The sequence below is a fragment of the Micropterus dolomieu genome, linkage group LG21 (assembly GCF_021292245.1).
Source record: "Micropterus dolomieu isolate WLL.071019.BEF.003 ecotype Adirondacks linkage group LG21, ASM2129224v1, whole genome shotgun sequence".
Lineage (NCBI taxonomy): Eukaryota > Metazoa > Chordata > Actinopteri > Centrarchiformes > Centrarchidae > Micropterus > Micropterus dolomieu.
The window spans coordinates 249,318-269,653 of NC_060170.1; the positions used below are offsets into that span (position 1 = coordinate 249,318).

The 20,336-nt window shown below is 42.7% G+C and overlaps 1 protein-coding gene across 1 annotated transcript; it reads left to right on the forward strand.

The window, feature by feature from the left end:
• The first annotated feature begins 382 nt into the window (after positions 1-382).
• On the forward strand, positions 383-19,733 carry hmgcra (3-hydroxy-3-methylglutaryl-CoA reductase a). Its single transcript, XM_046035229.1, has 20 exons — positions 383-520; positions 1,948-2,124; positions 2,964-3,075; positions 3,191-3,278; positions 3,362-3,446; positions 4,209-4,314; positions 4,883-4,989; positions 5,076-5,195; positions 5,277-5,437; positions 7,645-7,898; positions 8,068-8,228; positions 10,043-10,237; positions 10,323-10,481; positions 10,766-10,923; positions 11,035-11,140; positions 11,233-11,403; positions 12,817-12,957; positions 13,049-13,207; positions 13,511-13,665; positions 18,513-19,733. Exons 2-20 carry the CDS (start codon positions 1,960-1,962, stop codon positions 18,565-18,567), a joined length of 2,658 nt encoding a protein of 885 aa, XP_045891185.1. The 5' UTR covers positions 383-520; positions 1,948-1,959; the 3' UTR covers positions 18,568-19,733.
• The last annotated feature ends 603 nt before the right edge of the window (positions 19,734-20,336 follow it).

Below are 20,336 nucleotides of genomic sequence, written 5' to 3' on the forward strand. Positions count from 1 at the left end.
GAGGGTTTAACTGTGCATAAACTTGCCAAAGAAACACAAGTTTGTCACGGTCAGCCATGTTTATCGTTTACATTTGGCGTATTTCAACTTGGAAATTTCCCACTTCCCAGCGGTCTGGAACGCGGTGTAAGTCAAACATCTGCAACTTGACATGACAAAAGAGCAACAGAAGAAAGCAGAAGAACAACTGCTTGGAAGCTGCAGTAAAGCAGGGTCACGCCACTGATGTGTGCACAGTGTCCATACTCTTAACCATCCGAGCTCGTGCCTGCGGTGGTGAGATTAGGCGTCCTCACTCTGGCCATGCCCCATTACTGCTGTCGCCTAGGAAACGGGGCGTGGAAAAAGTGTCGGCGAAGCAGGTGACCGACGTGATTGGCTGAAGCATCGGGTGATGCAGCAGCATGCCATCGTTCCATCGGCTCTCAGTGAGCAGCGGGGAAGCTGTCTTTCACACCGGGAGGCCAGACTGTGCTTACCAGCCAAGCTCACTCACAAGTAGCTCTCGTAGCCTCTAAAGGTAAGTCACTCTGCCGTTCTTCTGTTGTGAGTTAGGGTCACGCTTAGTGGTGAATAAATGCACGCCTCGGTGGGCCTGCTTCAGAAACAGACACACATGTGAGGATAAGCCCGGACAGACGTGTGTTGATATTTAATTATTATGGGCATTTATTTATAAAGAAGTATGCCCCACAGAGTGGTCAGTGGTCAGTTGTAGGTCTATATTACTTTATTAAAAAGCAGCGGGGGACTTGAACTAAGTAGCCTAACTTAAAATGAAGTCCAAATTTGAGGCTAACGTCACTTTACTTATTTTCTTTTTATGCCACTTCCTTCTTCTAATTAACATCTCAGAGTTGGGTATTGTACTTTTTAATCTGTCAGCTTTACTAGTTTACTTTACAAATTAAGCTTTTTACACGAAACATATGAAGAGTTTACAAAATATGATGTTTTGTTTAAATTAAAATACCCAACAGTTTAAATACAAGAACAGCTGAAACCATTAGTGGGTTGACAGAAAATGAATAGACAAGTCATTTTTCATGCAAAAACATTTCATGGTTCCAGCTTCACAAATTCAATTAATTCACGAAGATATGCTGCTTTTCCTTTGAATTATTTGAATGTAGTGTTATTTATGTTGCAATATGAAGGTGTCCCTTTGGGCTCTGGGTCACTGTGTTGGCCTCTCACTATTTTTCTGAATTTTAACAATCATTCGATTTTATGGAGAAGATAATCAACAGATGAGTTCATGATGAAAATAATCATTAGTTGCAATCCGATACAAAAATCCTGCTTTTACATGAATGGATGAGTAATAATAGTCTCATGGTATAATATAGTATAACAGTCACAGGGAACATTTTCTGCATTGAGTACTTTTACTTTTAACACTTAAAGTACATTTTCCTGATTATACTTTTACATAAATAACATTTTTAACGCAGTACTTTGTAATAGAGTTCTTTTACAGTGTGGCATTAATGAACGAATGAACGAATGAATTTTATTATTTTATTTTATTAGTGCTTTTACCTAAGTAAAGCATCTGAATACTTTGTCCACCATGTACAAAGTAATAAAGTTAATAGTCATTAAATGTACAAATTAAGTATTCTACTTCATTCTTCTGACTTTAATTGCTGATTCAAATGATGCCATTTGTAAACAGTTTTCTAAAATAATTTCTCAAAGCGTTTAGATTTAGCTTCCTGTTATTCCTTCAATCATATTCATGTTGGAAATGGATTTGGTCAGTCCATGGTCTGAACACCTCAAAGACAGAGAAATCTAAGATTGTCTCTGTGGTTGTATTTCCTGTGATCATGACCTGTGCACATTGTCAAAGCTTTCGTTATCCACATTGTTCCTCCAATGACATCCCTGTTATGTAAAGGTGCTTCTCCCAGCTTACATTACTCTACTTGTGTTATTTGGTAGCTCTGTTTCACCATGCTGACCCGTCTGTTCCGTATGCATGGCCTCCTGGTGGCCTCCCACCCCTGGGAGGTGATCGTTGGCACCGTCACCCTAACCATCTGTATGATGTCCATGAACATGTTCACTGGCAATGACCAGATCTGTGGCTGGAACTTTGACTGCCCCAAAACAGAGGAGGTGAGTGACACAAGATGATCAGAATGTTGAAGAAATATTGGGAGCCAGGTTCAGGTGTGAAGAAGTTTCGGAGACTGATGCCAACACTACGGAAGCCCAAAGTGGCCATCGATCCAAACATTGTTTTACTCCGTTTTCCATGATAAGGGGATCATTACCTCGTGATCTCGGTCACACTGTAAAGTAGTCGGAAATTATCCTAAAGAAATACACCGGCTGAGCCCTGTATTCAGCTGTGGTTTGTTATCTTGAGATCACAAGAAAATGATCCCCTTATCACAGGAAAATGGAGTCAAATAAATATTTGAGTGGATGGCCACTTTGGGCTTCCGTACAACACCATATCTGAAGGATAACATCTTTTGGTCCCTTTCATGTTTCTGTCTTCCCCCTTGTGCCTGTAGCATTTCCTAGTAGGTCATCTTTAGCTGGCCTTAACCTAGATCAAGAAATCTATCTGATGACTCCAATGCTACGTCATATTGGAATCTATTACTATCCATGAGTTGTACTCATGTACTCATTCATGTACATGAACAGCAATGTAAATATATACAGAGATATGTTCTCTAAGGACTTGGCAGTTATATGGGGGAAGATAGTCGATATATTTGGTACTCTCTCTCTTCCACATAGTCATAGACTCCCCAGAGTAATTAACTAAATTAAATTATATATATATATATATATATATATATATATATATATATATATATATATAATATAGCGTAAAATATATTAATATATTAATACTTTAACTATTAATTAATAAGCCCAACCCTAATTTCTATTCTTTTGTCTAACCTTGAATGAGGTCATATTTTCTTCTTTTTTTGCAGCAAATTTTGAGCAGTGACATCATCATCCTGACTATCACACGTTGCATTGCTATCGTCTATATTTACTTCCAGTTCCAGAACTTGAGACAACTGGGATCCAAATATATTTTAGGTAAAAGGCACGTACAGTGTGACTACGATGCTATGGGTCTATTGTCTGTAGAGGAAGCAGATCTGAACCAGCTAGAGAGATATAGCTAAAATGCACCTCATCGTCTCTCTTGCAGGCATTGCTGGTCTTTTCACCATATTCTCCAGCTTTGTATTCAGCACAGTGGTCATTCACTTCCTTGATAAAGAGCTCACAGGCCTCAAGTAAGGACACACTCTGAATACTATCCTTTCTGATCAGCACCTCTGTTAAAAACTCCAGTTGATTGTTCTGTTCTGACCTGCAGTGAGGCTTTGCCCTTCTTCCTGCTTCTCATCGACCTCTCTAAAGCGTGCGCTCTTGCCAAGTTCGCCTTAAGCTCCAATTCTCAGGTAGGAAGAAAGATTCCACATGAAATTCAGCAGTGGTGTGATGGGTTTATTGTGTGCAGTGTTGGGCAGTAACGCGTTACTCAGTAACTGTAATGTTATCACTTTTGCCAGTAACTAGTAGTGTAAGGGATTACTATTTCCAAAACCTTCTGTTGTTCATGTCAGCTGTTAGCCAAGAAGCTACAGGAAGAATGGAGAACGAGGGAGAGAGGTGTTCTTTCCACAGCTGGAAGGATTGCCATTGTGTGTCAGTCTAAGATGCGTCCATTGTAACCTTTGTGCGACCAGCAAAAAGATTTCAACTGTGAATAATTTAGTTTAATTTATTGAAGCATCTGCTGAAGCAGCACAGCAATGTGAAATTTCTAGAAAGAAACTCCAGCTGCTACTGCCAGTGATGCATGGACTTGTAGAGAGAGAGAGAGAGCGGCGGTAAAAACACTGACTATTCTGCTTTGTTTAGGGGTTTAGTGAAAGTAAGATAGTAACATGACGTAACTAGTTACTTTTTAAAGGAGTAATAAGTAACTAGTAATTTATTACAATTTCTGAGTAACTTGCCCGACACTGATTGTGTGTGAAGATTCTCAGTCATCCGGGACCTAGGTATCCAAGGGTAAATCAAGGGCAGCTGAACGTGGTTGAAGATACTGTCGCCTTCTTTAGCTGAAGAAGCCCCTTGAATGACTCTTCAATCAAGTCCAGTTGCCTTTGATTTAACCCTCTTTGGATGAGTGGTATATTGTTCTTCAACTTTTTCAGGAAGAAGTGAGGGACAACATTGCTCGGGGCATGGCAGTACTGGGACCTACCTTTACTCTGGACGCCCTGGTGGAGTGCTTAGTAATCGGAGTGGGAACCATGTCAGGTACTTGCTGACACATGGAATTTAATATTTAAATTTTTTCTAGTGCATCAAGCCACTGCACTTAGAATACTGAGCGGAGATCACGTTGGAGACAGGTTAGATCAACCATCACAGTTTACAGAGCAGTGTTCTGTCATTACATCATGACATCACTATTGGGTTACAGAGCTGACACAGGCCTTCAACCGGAGAGAACAATGAAACACTGTTTCAGCGTGCTGTTAAATTACTCTTTCTAAACTCTAGCTCTGATTAGAATTGCTTCATTGCGTCATAAACTACAGCTACTGTTACATTTAAGCAAAAAAAGTGATCATGGAGTTGGAGGAGAGAGAACAGAGCTTTGAACAAAGTGCTTGTTGGATTATCAAACAGCGTCTTAAAACGTAGTTTGACTCCTTTGCAGATCACAGCCTGTTTTGCTGTTAGCTGACCAAGGGGAAATGAATGCCACCAAGAGTAGCACCTGTGTTTCTGATTTGGTCGTTTTGGTGATATCATGGCCCCTTCTTATTGGATCAGCGGTTTGTTCTTGTGAATGCCTGAGTATGTGTCTCGTATGTTTCAGGTGTGCGACAGTTGGAAATCATGTGCTGCTTTGGCTGCATGTCTGTCTTGGCCAACTACTTTGTGTTCATGACTTTCTTCCCTGCGTGTGTCTCATTGGTGCTGGAGGTAAGGCTGCAGTGTTTTGTTGGATGCGTGCATATGTGTGTGTGTTATTGTCACTTGGACTGATCGTATTGTGTTTGCTCCTGTAGTTGTCGCGTGAGCGTCAGGAGGGCCATCCTATCTGGCAGCTGAGCCACTTCTCCAGAGTGATGGAGGAGGAGGAGGACAACAAACCCAACCCTGTGACGCAGAGAGTGAAAATGATCATGGTAACGCCTCTCTTTCTTCTGTATTTGCTTTTTTCTTTTCATTTGAACATGAGTGTGATTTCACCTCTCTGCTCTGTGCAGTCTCTGGGCCTGGTGATGGTTCACGCCCACAGCCGCTGGATCGCAGAGCCCTCGTCTTTCAACACCACAGTGGGCATCCCACAGGTCGGCATGGAGGTGGACCACCTCTCACCCAGGAGGATTGAGCCAGAGAAACCGCTGTGGTACTTCTACCTCACTAGGTGAGGCTAGTGATGTGCTTCCTTTTAACTACATGTTCACGTGATGGCCACCCTGCACTTCTGCATTAGTTGTGCATGTCCTCAATAGTGAAGGCTGTGCATCCACAAGATGCAATTAAGCTCAAGAACTGTGGCGACTGCAGGTTAGGATGTGAAGTAAGAAGACTTGTTAAGGGTAATCATCGAATGACAACAACAAAGTTATTTTATACTACAAGCATTTCTGAAGTTTCTAGCTCTTCAAAAAATGACATGGCTTCCAATGACTTTTTTTTATCCCCATTATCTTGACAGTTCAAATGAGTTACCTCGTCATCTTAAGATGAAGTCTGTCAAATTGATCACCAATACCAAGTGTTGTTACTGTATTAAAACTACACTTATGTCAACAACTAGTGAAGAAGCCAAGATGTTAACAAATAAAAAGCGACAGACATATTCTGTTCTTCCATTTCTCCTCTGAACAAAAAGCTGCATGGGGGGATTCACTTTGGCCAGACTGAGTTCTTCTGTAGGCTGTGACTTAAATGCTAACCAGCTGCTCATGTAAATGTGTGATGAAGTAATACCATGTCTAATTCCTCTCTCCCTTAGATAAGTTGCAGGTCCAAATTTAATTACACTAGTTACTGCACTGTGGATTGGTCCGATCAGAGTGTGATTTTGCACTGTAGTTTTGCTTGCATACAAACAAGCTGTTGATAAGGATCCTAATTAAAGTGGCTACTGTCTGAAGTTAATAACCTGACGGTGGAAGGAATAACAGATTTGGAGAAATAATTACTATATGTATGGATACATGTACTGTATGTATGATTGCTTTTATTTTATATTTTCCTGTGGGTATATGCTCATGTAGAGCCTAGCCATTTAGGCACTAGGCAACATCTACGTATTTATTTAATTTATTGACTGGGTCAGAATATAGCTAATATAATAAATATAGTGAAATTAACAGAAACAGAAAAACAAAACAGCCCACATTTTCTTAGACCTACTGTATAGACCACCACTGACCTGCAGACCACCTCTGTGGTCTGTCCCAAGCTTTTTCGTCCATATAAGTGCCGTCCGCTGTATTGAACTTGTTATTTTCTGATCAGAAATAAATGTTTATCTGTCTGTGATGCTGAGATAATTTTAGGTACCACTGTCTAATCAGGCCCCCTTTTTAAAGTAGTAACTAATCAAAGTTAATGTTTTATAAATCATTTACCAATGTTTCATAGATTAGTTACAAGGGATTAATAAGAAGTTGCCAGATGGTCAAAAATCCCATTGACTGATTGGATTCCTCTTCATATCTAGCATAGCATGAAGAGAACATAAGTATGTATTAGGGCTGTCCGAGACTAAGAATTTACATAGTTGAATCAGAATTGTTGAGTCTTGCTTGTAGTCTGATCGTCGAATCGTGTGTGTGTGTGTGTAAAGCTGCAGAGCTGCAATCTCTGTTTATCAGTCACTGTAACTTACACTGCACATTTACAGCTTAACTGAGGCTTATTGTTGGCCCTTTTCTCTCTGCTCTGATCACCTGCCATTCACCGTTCTTGTGCCGAATTGCGCATGCCCACCGACAATTGCATGCATGATGCGGTTTCTCACAGGTCTATTCCCAGTACTGTGGAAAACAGTAAAATATTCTTGTGTGGTTCATCAATGGTTATAAATGATTATGAACGTACAACCCCGGCACAGCTGGTGCTCTGTCTCTCTTCCTCTTCTATTCTACCACACACACACACACACACACACACACACACACACACACACACACACACACACACACACACACACACACACACACACACACACACGTCCATAAAAGCGCACTGACCACCCCGTCTCTAAGGGTTAGGGTTACAACTTTAGATTTTTTTACGCACTTTAAAAAACTTAATCTTTCTTTTCATAGTTTTAAAAACACCATTATATGTAGGTATTTATATCATAATAGGCTGTATATTAACTTATTGGGAGAGGACCGGTAGTTCTGTGTAAAATCAGACATTGAGCACCATCATATAGCCAAAATGGCATGATCCTCTTTTCATAACGCCTCTGCAAAGATTGGACAGGCTCCTTCTATCGATGCATTGAATCTTGGACTGTTCGGGGTCACCCCTGGTAGGTATATTTAAGGGGGGACCAAAAGAAAAAACTTCTGAAATTAATAAGAGAACTTGTTTTCTCTTCCCCTGCAGGATGATAACCATGGACATAGAGCAGGTGATCTGTCTGGCCTTGGCCCTGCTGCTGGCTATCAAGTACATCTTCTTTGAGCAGGTTGAGATGGAGTCTACACTGTCACTGAAGAACCCCATCACTATGTCCGCCCCCACCCTGACCCCGCGGCGGCCCACTGAGACCTGCTGCAGGAAGGAGCCGTACGCTCCACAACCCCTCGTCCCCGCCAGGAATGTGGCTGCCCCAGAACCCACCAACAAGACAGAGAGAGGTATGTCTGACGCTTGATTGATGCTTCTATGTTATTCCTCAAATGTAAGTTGCGTTGGATAAAAGCATCTGCCACATGAGTAAATGTAATGGAATGTCTGTAATCAGTAATGCTGTTGCAGATGGACTTCTGTATCACTGTGGTATCCAACTTCACCTTGTTTCCCTAGATGAGGTTATCCGGCCCCTGTCTGCCCTTGCCGCAGATCCCCAGCCAAAGAGCTTTTTTGTCATAGGGGAGGAAGAGTTCAAGTCTGAGGTGGATCAGCCGAGCCTACCCCCAAAGTCCAGAGGCCTGGACGAATGTGTGGCCATCCTCAACAACCCTGATGTAAGACCTCACGCATAAACCCATAAAACCTCCTATTCACAGCTGAAAAAGCTTCCCAGCTCCCTAAAGTACCTGTTTCAGTCATGGAGACTGCAAGGTTGGAAGTAGTTGTGTGATTTAACTACGCTGTAATGAGCTTAGTCACTCCACTCTCACTTTGAGGCTGAATCAATTAGAGCATGACGCCAATAGGAAAGAAACTTACTCTGTGTGGCCTCACATCCACTCAGCTCACCTTTTACACTTTCTCAGACAAGATATATTGGTGCATCACATCTAGGCTAAGGTTTCATTGCAAGAGAAGAAACACTTCTCCCACACTTCTTCAAGTAAGACATGTAAGATAAGAATATTCCAAATAATAATAATGTTTGGACAGAGGTGAATTGTTTACATTATCAGAAGCAGGTACATTAAGCTGACTTACCGTACAACTCTGATTAATAGCCCGGGCTTTTATTTGCCCATATGGGACAGGCCTTTAGTTCCTCTTGCACAACGCTGAAATAGGCTACTATGAAACAGTTTATTTATTTCAAATAGAATATTACTTGTATAAAAATGATCCAGTTATATCAAATAAACGTCATCCATGTGATCTAGCTCCGACAGGAGACTTATGGGCTTTTATTTTGAAGGCAGCAACGTAACATAAACAGCAACTGGGTGCAGGATGAGAGAAGTGTGGCAGAAGTTAGCAGACAGAGAGCGATGGACTTCACATGACAGGATTCACAACTTGGATTCATTTTTATGAAAAGCTGTTACCCTTACAGACTAAAGGAAGATAAATAATCAAGAACGGACACATTTGGACTTAACGAGCGCTTTAAAGGTTCCTTTTCATCTCTTGTACCATGCAGGTTCCACCAGTAAAAAGAATCAGACTTTGGGGCTCGTTGTTTTCGTTAAATGAACTGAACAATTGAATTGTGGAGAATCTAACCAATCTAACGATGTGTAGCACATCCATACTGACATATTGATCATATGTTAATAACTTAGAAGCAGCTAAAGCAGGTGACCGTGCGGGGTTTAAGAGGTTTTATACATCCAAAGAACTTCTATAAAAACCAGACCAGGCGTTTAATGTTGACCTGCGTTTATCTGTCAAAATGGGTTCCCACACCAGGCCAGTAAACGGGGTAGGCGGCTATTTGGGACTCGGCTATTAATTGAAGTTTTACGGTATCTGCAACTTCCGGCCATTCTAGTCAATGCTTGTGCTATCACCAGATGTGCCATATCGGATAAGCAGCCGTGCAGACAACGGAACTAAACCGCGTGGCAGAGAGCCGTTGCTGGTAGGCCTAGTAGAAGCCCAAAAAGGACAAATTAACAACAAGCCAACAAAGTGCTCCGCTCCTGATACGCTTCTAGTGGAAGTTGACCCCGGGCAGAGGACGGAACGTGGCACATCTGTTCCCTGTGGAAGTTCAAGGTTACACTTAAGTTAATGCATGTGCAGGCGACCACTTCACAATCACAGCCATTACAAATTCAGTACCGCAAAGATGTCCCCGGCTGTGAATCTAGACAACTTGAATGGTAGAAGATGTGTTGGTTCTAATATGAAATTGTATCCATAGCAACAAGCTGCACTGGCTTTACACATATATCTGTTGAACATACTAAGCAGTTTGTGATAATCTGTAATCTAGCTAATGTAAATAACAAGCAGTCTCTTTTGTCCCAACATGAAACTTCTTCACTGATGTTCAGTAATTGTTTGCTAGGAGCTTTTATTGAGTGCATTCATTTTTAAGTAGAGTCACTCACCACTGGTCTTTGGCTGCATGATGTGTCTCCTGCAGCTGGGGCCTCGTTTCCTGAGCGATGCTGAGGTGATGCTGCTGGTCAACTCCAAACACATCCCTGCATACAAACTGGAGGCCATGATGGAGAGACCAGAGAGAGGAGTGGGTATACGAAGACAGATTATTTCTGCGAAGCTCCCTTCTCCTTCTGCACTCTCCTCCTTGCCGTACGCCAACTACGACTACTCCAAGGTGAAGACGCAGACGCAACACGCAGGACAAACCCTGCAGCACTCTGCTTCCTGTTTTACAAAGTGTCAATATTTCTGTTTTCCAGGTTATGGGCTCCTGCTGTGAGAATGTGATTGGCTACATGCCTGTACCAGTGGGCGTGGCTGGACCGCTGCATCTGGATGGGAAGCAGTTCCAGGTTCCCATGGCAACCACGGAGGGCTGCTTGGTTGCCAGCACCAACCGTGGTTGTCGTGCAATCGCCGTGAGTGTCAGATGTGTTGTTTTCCAAAGATGCTGACAGGGTCTTAAAGGACAAGTCCCAGGGTGGACATGGAAATGACCTGTCTGTAGGTGTCCATTTCAAATGTTGCTTTAAATCTCATGTCAAAAAGCGATTGTAGGACCTGACTGAAAGTTGACCCATATTGCTTTTAAGTGGTATTTATATTATTGAGCCCTTTTCTATTTATTCAGAATTATCAGTAGTACTTTGGACATTCTTGTGAGCTGTATCTGACTTGTAGCCCTGTCCCCTTCGTGCTGTAGCTGGGAGGCGGAGCCAGCAGTCGCATCCTGGCTGACAGCATGACACGAGGACCCGTAGTGAGGCTGCCCTCTGCCTGCCAGGCTGCCGAGGTCAAGGCCTGGCTGGAGAGCACAGATGGTTTTCATGTCATCAAAGAGGCGTTTGACAACACCAGCAGGTAAAATACGAAACCTGACATGAACTACAACTAGAATTCTAAGTAAGGGCTCGGTGTCCATTGTATGCCTAGACGTTTTTGTGTGAAAGACAGTGTGGTTACTGTTGGCAGGTTTGCTCGACTCCAGAAGGTGCTGGTTTGTCTGGCTGGGAGAAATCTCTACATCCGCTTCCATTCCAAGACTGGAGATGCCATGGGGATGAATATGATCTCTAAGGTGACTTTTAGTGTGTGTGTGTGTGTGTGTGTGTGTGTGTGTGTGTGTGTATACATCTCATGTATGCTGACTGAGACATGGTCTGCCTGCAGGGTACAGAGCAGGCTCTGAGCAGACTGCAGCACCATTTCCCAGAGCTGCAGGTGGTTGCTGTCAGTGGGAACTTCTGTACCGACAAGAAACCAGCTGCCATCAACTGGATTGAAGGCAGGGGCAAGTCCGCTGTCTGTGAGGCCACCATACCTGCTAAAGTGGTCAGAGAGGTAGGAAGAGCGAGGTGTAAGGTCTTTACTGGCATTAATCAGTTGTTCCATTCTTTAAACACGTGACATTGACATTATTGTGTTGGACAGATTTGTGCTGCGTTGTCCATGACACTAACCATTCAATTCACAGACGGGCCCATTTACAATTTTTGCGAGTGAGAAAGGGAGCGAGAGGAGGTGCTGAGCGAAGATGCGCGCAGTGCAGTGCAGCGCTGCAATCAAATAAAATTTTAATATGTGGCGGTCAGCACTGATATTCTGGCGGGCCGCCACAAATAAATCAATGTGTGGGAAATACACATTTTACAAAGTTAGGATGCTTGTGTAATACATCTTTCCTATCTGAAGTTAGGATTTGCTTCTGCAGTACCAAATTGAGAAAAATCCTACCTAAACTTAAGACTTAAGATGGGAACATTTTGTAATACGGCCCCTGGTCGCTAACTGCAAACACACTGGCGTGCTCTCTATCTCTCTCTGCTTCCCTTACTTTCTACATCAGCAGTATGTTTTATAAACTCACCCAAAAGACCCAGAACCAATCTTTATCCACCTGTGAGTTAGCCCCCAGGGTATGCATACCTTGCACTTGTAAAATCTTGCTGTATTAAAAATACACTTATGTCAACAACCTAACCCTAACCCTTTTCCAAGAGAGCTGATTGGTCAGTAGGCAGAGCTTTTATAGTGTTGATCTCTTATCGCGAACATAACCTGCTCCCGAGGAAGTTAGCTATTCAGCATCAGTAACCATGGTGATGTACGCCGGTAAGAAGTGGACCACCATCATAAGACTGAAAACCCAGAGTTACACCTGATGTTTCCTCACGGACATACAGGCCACAGGAGACCATGAGGCAGCTGAGAGAGAGCAAAGCAGACTCAGCTGGCCGGCTTTGTAGGCTTAACAGCTCAGCGGCCCAGGTGAGCCAGCTCAGGAACAACCTGAACTCTGCTAGCTCCCTGCAAGGGGTGGAGAAAACACAAGCAGGCCAGGCAGAGCGGAGACACAGAGGGGTTGTCACAGTAGTGTGTTAAGAAGGAATAACCTTCAAAATTCTGGAATCTAGTTGGAAGTAATACAGTTTTTAGTGAATGTGACAGTGGGGGCCGGTTTCCTACAGTAGTTAATAGCAAAATAAATAATGATTGAAGTCACTGAAGACACTTTTTAGATGACCTTATTCATTTGTATTGTGTGAGTAAATAAAACTAAATTAAAAACAGGAAGTAACAGGAGAATTGTCCTTCATTAAATCCTTTGGTTTCACTAACACATCTCAGCAATGTTCCAAAAGCACAAAGAAAAAAGTAGTGAATCTCATTTCTTGTAATTTATATGAGTTCCTTTAGCTTTTAGTGTAAGTTCTACCCTCATGTTTATTCTGGTCACTCCTCCCTGTGCTGCAGGTTTTGAAAACAACGACAGAAGCTCTGGTGGAGGTGAACATCAGTAAGAACCTGGTGGGCTCAGCCATGGCAGGTAGCATCGGTGGATTTAACGCCCATGCAGCCAACCTCGTGGCTGCCATCTACATAGCCTGTGGACAGGTAAAGCAGTTCAAAAGAAATACAGTACTGTGCATCCATTTATTTCACTGGTTTTTCTTTGTTCATATATGTGGCTGTGTGTGTCCACCAGGATCCAGCCCAGTCAGTGGGCAGCAGTAACTGCATCACCCTGATGGAAGCATCAGGACCAGCAGGGGAGGACCTGTACATCAGCTGCACCATGCCCTCTATAGAGCTGGGCACTGTAGGAGGAGGCACCAATCTGCCACCCCAGCAAGCCTGCCTCCAGGTACACACACACTTCAGGCAACTGCAGAAAAAAATGTTTCAAATGTGAAAGATGAATAGAAGTTAATTTTGCATTTACACAAAGTTAATAAGTTGACCTGGTTCATGTCTTACAATGTAGTTATGAAGGAAAAAATGTAGGATAACATTTTTAGCATTTGTTCAGAATTCATGGTAAGATAAGAGAGTTAAATCTAAAAAGAAAAATGTAGATGTTATTACCTTCTGCATGATGGCTTGTTTTTAACAATAGATTTATCCCAGTCCCAAAGGGAAGTCATTGCTTTGTGTGTGTGTGGTGCAGATGCTGGGTGTGCAGGGAGCCAGTCAGGACTGTCCAGGGGAGAATGCCCGGCAGCTTGCCAGGGTGGTGTGTGCCACTGTGCTGGCTGGAGAGCTCTCACTGATGGCTGCTCTGGCTGCTGGCCACCTGGTCAAGAGTCACATGACACACAACCGGTAAGAGCAACCCAACAGATTCACTTTTTTCTGTGATCCATTCGCTGGTCTACATCAGGAAGTTCAGCATTTGCCAAAGACTAAAGTGTCATTAAACACACACAACAGTTTTTGAAGAAGAGTTGAGAATGACTTCTATCAACAAAGTGCTGTTTGTTAGCTCCCACATCTTTGTCCCAGTCATTGTTACCATCATACATGAAGTAACACCAAAGCTGATGCTTCATCTTAGCTTAAAATGAACTTTGTTGAATGGAACAAAAATGTGACGACGTTAGGGACGGTAATCTCCCTCCACCACTGTGTTTGGCACTGTGAGCACGTCAGTGCTAGCAGCATACACCCTTGGGGCCAATTTGCATAACAAATGTTAAAATTTCGACCCCTCCCTTTTCTTGTGTGGTTGGTCATTTCTTTCTATCCCACAATGCCTTTCACTCCCATAGAAAATGAATAGGATCAACCTTTGCTTCACATCACACTGCATTCTGTGGGGCCTCCTGTGTGCACTCAAACCATCTGCTTATTATTTCTGTTTATTGAGCTCTCAGTTAGGGTTAGGCAGTGGTGGAAGAAGTACTCCATTTTCATACCTAAGTAAAAGTACAGATACAAAGCATGTTACTCAAGTAAAAGTAAAAAAGTACCTGGTTTTAAAAGTACTACACATTCAAATCTATTGATCTTAAAAAAATTCACTCCGGTTTGAATACAGCAGTGTGAGTTACAGTGAATCACAATAAGGAAAACTGAGTCGCAAGAGGACAAGTGGATATATTTCCGATACTGTGCGGGGATAATGGAGATTTTTCTCTGCTGTTGTGTCTTTCCTTCAGACCATCTGACAGGCACAGTTTGGGACTGTATGTTAGGATGAGACAAACCAAAACTAACTAAAAACACTTGTGATCAGGAGGAAATCTCACCACAAATCCACAGAGATGTTAACTTCAACACCTCTGATAAAGTGCAGCTCACAGTCCCCGACAGAGAAAGGTTGGCTTCAGTTTTTAGATGTTTCTATTGCAAAACTCTACCAGTTACGTTTCCTCTCGGTGTGGCTGCAACACAGTGCAAAAACAGAGCCAGTCACACCTGACACCGCAATGCTCTCACTACAATCCTCCCTCTATAAGAAGCCTGAAAGGAAACCTCTTCTAGAAAAACCCAGAGCTGGTTTGAACAGACCTCTGCACACTAACTCAGACCTCATGAAGTCTGATAAGACTGGGGGCCAATCTCCTGGGTCATATGGTGGAGCAGCAACTGTTCCATCAGGGTCTGAGCTGCTTGGATCTGATGCTGGCTCTACATCTGTGGCTGTGCTCGATGAGGCTGGATGTGGATATATATCTACTAAAAAATAAGAATAACTGACTTTATTATTTACTGAGATGTGCACCATATATTGCCCAATCTGCCCTGCTAATTAGCATTTTAATAGTCACTGTCAATCCACTGCTTTCCATCTTGTATTAGTCCAGAGTTGTAACTAAACCTTGACTGAGAGACAGACTGCAGCTGCACATTAACATTACTGTTACCTGCTGACATCAGACTTCGAGAGGAGAGAAGTTTACCTCCATTGAGGGATAGTCCCTCTTCATCCTCTCCGCGCACGGTCGGCTTTATCAATTTTAAATTTTTTTTCAATGCTGCTTCACTCAGGTGCGCTGCATGCTTATTGCCATTGTAACGAGGTCTCCTGCAGAATGTAACGGAATAAAAAGTCTTTATTTTGTTTATTGAATTTAAAAAGTTGCAACAACAGAAAATACTAAAGTACAGCACAGTAACAAAGTATTTGTACTTTGTTACTTTCCACCACTGGGTTAGGGCATTGACTCGAAACCCCAGAATACTTACTTGCAAGTCTAACGTTTGTTTTTACAGAGACCTGTTGTTGTTGTCTTTCGTTTTGTTTGTGTGCTGAAGACACCTCTACCAAAGTCACTTAATTTAGCTTAAACAACGGTTTTAGGACACTCTTTCTTATTACTGATTTTATTTAATTGACACTTTTAATCCGGTCCATTTATGTAAAAAATCAGACACCTTGATCATTGGCAAGAGCCATCTGATCGCTTAACCCGAAAACTGCGGTCTCATCTCGGCAGCAGATCCACTTGTTGGACCCATCGTGTGACAGCTAATAAATAGATCGCTTCGAGAAGCAGGAAGAGGAGATGGGACTACAAATGCCGCGGCTAAGGCGCCACATTATCACTTTGCAAACTGAAGCCCAATCTCCGTACCGGGTCCACTTGTTGAACCCATCCTGGTAAGTCTTGCTTCCTCGCTGCTAAATGGCCTACTCGATGTCCTGTCTGTGATACCCCCCTTACTACATTCATATCAACTGCGGGCTCTGGGTTGGAGCCCCTGCGTATAAGTGTCTGGTCCCTCCCGGCCCCCAGCTGAGATCACTTTAAACATTTTGCATTTTTAGCCCTGTACTGGTCTCGTTCTTATCTTTGTTCCCCAGCACCACCTCCATATTCCATGGCTCCACTCACCTCTCCATCCATTTGTGTCAGCTGCGCCCATCTGACTGCTAAGATTGTAGAAGTGGAAAGAAGAATCTCCACGCTCTACCAAATCCATGAAGCCAAAAAAACTCCTGGATACCATCACTTTCGGTCCAGTAATAATAATAACTTGTGAGCCTGATGCCACTCCTCCTTGTCTTGCTGTTGTAACCGCTCCTCCAGTTTCTGATGTCCTCGCTCCCGGTCCTGCTGCTGATATACTCCCAGCAGCCACGATCACCGATGATCAGTTCACTCCTCCAGCAAATCCAGGGGCGCTCTCCCAGCAACAAGTTTCACCGCTCCACACCGCACTTCAAACCAGCGGCGCGGCGGGCACCTGCTTTCCATGTCCACCTTCCTCCACCTATTCCACCACAGGTGCAATACTTTCCACCGGCCACTCCCACCCCAACCACACTCGTCATTGGAGACTGAATTGTTAGGAACATCAGGAAAAAGTCTGAAGTCACTTTTTGGCTTTCCAGGCGCTAAAGTGTGCGATTTCCTGGAAAAGATCCCGACTATTCTGTCCATTTCCAACTAGTCCTCAGAACTGTTAAAAAAGGACTTTACCAAGCTCCTCTACTCCCTCAAGATCCCAGGTAAACGGCTCTTTATCTCCGGGCCCATCCCCCCACTCAGCGGCAGTGAGTCATTTCAGCCGCACACTCAGCCTCCACGTCTGGCTACAGTTATCCTGTAGATCCCGCGACGTAGCATTTGTTGACAACTTTAACCTATTCTGGAAACGCCCATCTTTCTTCCACCGGGATGGCATTCAACCCAATGGCTTAGGCTCACGCATTTTAACCGACAATTTGTTTAACACTGTCTGGAACTCTCCCTCACCCTGATCATCCACCGTCACATGTCCACTCTTGATCACCTCCCGTCTCAACCTCCAAACACCTCTCCTCCAATCCAATCCCACTAGCTCCCCGCTGTGGCCAGGAGGCCCTACCACAACAACATTAGCCATAGACCCTAACCACCACCACAACATACCTGTTGTGATAAGCAGCAGAGCCCACAAAGTGGTTCCTGCTCACGGCGTAAATTCATTAAACCTGATACTTATCCCCTGCCAACCACGGTTGATCTTGGGACCTATCACCAACACACTTGCCCAAAAGGATTCAGGTGACTGTGATTTAATAGGGGTGATTCCACCCCTATTAAAATGGCACTGATGAATACACAGTCACTCGAACCTTTATCGCATGGTCTGGACTTTTTATTTTTAACTGAAACTTTGCTTAATGTTGGTGAACGAAGCCCCCTTCTTGAACTCTCCCCCGGTGATTGTAACTTTGTTAGCTCTCCCAGTACCACAGGCAAGTGTGGTGGCATAGCAACGGTCTTTAGGACTCTCTTTAAATGCAGACTTTTGGCGGTAGATAATTATACAAGTTTTGAGGTACATGTATACAAGGTTCAGCTGGCCCGCCCATTGATTTGTGCACTCATGTACAGACCCACTAAGTATAATAAGGACTTTATCCATGAATTTGTTTCTATCATTGCTTATGCCCAGCACTGATATTATTTTAATACTTGGTGATTTTAACATTCATGTCTGCTGCCCATCAAAGCCTATGATTAGTCAGTTTCTCGAACTTGTGGACTCTTTTAATCTGACTCAGTCTGTTACTGGCCCTACACATGAACATGGCCACACACTCGATCTTGTTTTATCATTAGGGTTTCCTCTCCTCAATGTTGAGTTGAATGATACCTGTCTATCTGATCACAAACCGATAATTTTTAATGCATCACTCCCCGACCCACCTCCTACAGCTAACTCACCAGATCGCTATACCCGGGCACCATACCACACAAAACATCCAAAGTTTAAATGCACACAGCCCCAAAACCTTGTTTAGTGTAATAAACACTGAACTAGTCCATGATACGGTGGTCCCAGATGCTACTTCTGACAATGCCGAACAATTTCTGAGCTTCTTTATAAACAAGGTTGACATTATTAGATCCTCCATCTCTCCTACTAATTATGACCCACCTGAGCTGGTTCCATGTCTCTCAGTTGCTTTGATGTATGCTCCCTTTTTATCCCTTTTTTGTTTTAATTGTATAACTTTGTGCAGCACTTTGTTCAACAGCGTTTGTTTTTAAATGTGCTTTATAAATAAGCTGACTTGACTATATAAAACATTTTAATTCAATTTTACATTTAGTATAGTCTAATGACACAGTATAATCTAATTACACTTTTATTAAAAAAAAAAATCAAAACACCAGTATAAGCAGTGTGCATATAAAGCGTGATGGAATCTGATATAACTGTTGTGTGTGCAGATCCAAGGTGAACCTACAGGAGACTCCAGGAACATGCACACAGAAAGCCTCCTGAGAGCAGCTCAGCCTCCTTCAGCTAGCCCAGGTCACTGGGCAGGGCAGAACCCAGGGGCAAGATGGCCAATCAAAAGGACTAATCATTCATCAATGAAAACAGACCTCAGACATCTTCAAGTGCTCTCAAAGAGACGCAGCTGGATATGAAAAGGATCCTTACACGCTAATCAGACTACTCTGATGGAGTATAGACATTTTCTGTATCTGTTTGTATTTCATGGTTTTTATGGAGCTGGCTAGGTACAGTTAATTGCTGCTTGCTTATTTTATTTCCACATTTAAGAATGCTATCAGGTTTTTGGGAAACATAAAACACGTCTGCTGAAGCTGTTGCCAAATACAGCATGGTGAACACAGAAACAACCCTAACCTAACAGGTGAATGTTGGTGGTTGTTGAAATTCCGAATAGTCATTAAATTATAAAAAAAATTGTTTATGCAACTATCGTTTTGTCTTGACTCTACTACCACAATGTCCCCTTCATCAGTAGAGTGGTCCGGACCGCGAGTTACCAGCTTTACTCTCTCCAAACATACTGTGGAGATGTGTTACCAGCTACAAGCCAGGCTAAATTAATCTAAGAAAGCAGTGCACTCCTGACCACAGTCTGGGGACAAACATCTAGAAAAGGTAAGACAGGTAAAGCTAGCAGAACACAAGTCTATGAACAGGTAAGAAAAGCCTAACTAACCCTAAATAAAAAAAGGCTTCAGATGCTGACGGGACTAGGCAACAAATCATTAGCGTGTTCATGATGAGTTCTACTGTATAATTACCATAAAGAAACAAAAGGTATGGCTCATCTGACCACTACCAAAGGACATGGCTGGCTGGAAGTCATGCTGGAAGGGCTGCCCATTGACTACAGAAGTGATGTGTGTTGAATGTGTGGAAACAAAGTGCAGAGAGTTGACATTTGCATGTGTCAGGTACTGTAATCCATCACATGGTGTCTGCTTTTAATCAAGACAAAGTTCTGTTTACACTGTGTGGTGATGCAGTGACAGACTTTTCAAACCAGTCTGCATTTTAAACTACATTAGCATGCACCATTGGTGCTTTAAAATGTAATGTGGTTTCAGTCATAACGAGTTTTCCTGTTCCAGCCGATGACAAATATTTTGGATATATTTTGTAATAAATACAAAAGGACTTTACAATGACAGATGTTTTGCTTAATGCTTCGAATTGCATTCCACATGAGCTGGATTATGGAATTTACAATAGTCTGACAGTGAATGCACCATAGCCCTTGACACTGAAGAGCTATGGTTCACGTCATTCGCCAGTTGATCCGTCCCTTAGTCAGATCAGATTGTATCTGACCTGTGAAGCTACCACTAGTTGCTGTAAACTGCATGCAGCAGCTGCACGTGGCACGGTTCATAGATTATTGATACATCTGAAAATTGCCAGCAGGTTCACTGTTGGCCATATAAAATGCCCTGTCTTGTAAGGGGCTTAAAATCAATCTATTAATGTATTATTACTACACATTGATACATAATACTAAATTATTCATTTATTAATTTAGTTTATATTGTGCTAACATGGTGCATCATTTTTGTCAATTTATATTCCCAAATAAATACAAATATTCTTAAATGTATTTTTGCATAGTCAAATTAACACAAAGTAATTACTAAGACACACTGTGCACAGAGAGTGATAGACGGGGCTAATTTGGGCCCCACAGTTTAGTCCCTGTCATGGGTCTTCTTGTTCCCATAGTTTAAACAACTTCCATTAGTTATGTTCACTTTTAC

What these genes read in the sequence shown, in the direction of transcription:
- hmgcra (XM_046035229.1), top strand. Translation starts at nt 1,960, where the DNA reads ATGCTGACCCGTCTGTTCCGTATGCATGGCCTCCTGGTGGCCTCCCAC. An exon ending in TGGTACTTCTACCTCACTAG is followed by an intron (nt 5,438 to 7,644) that starts GTGAGGCTAGTG and finishes CTTCCCCTGCAG; the next exon opens with GATGATAACCATGGACATAG. An exon ending in CCAACTACGACTACTCCAAG is followed by an intron (nt 10,238 to 10,322) that starts GTGAAGACGCAG and finishes TCTGTTTTCCAG; the next exon opens with GTTATGGGCTCCTGCTGTGA.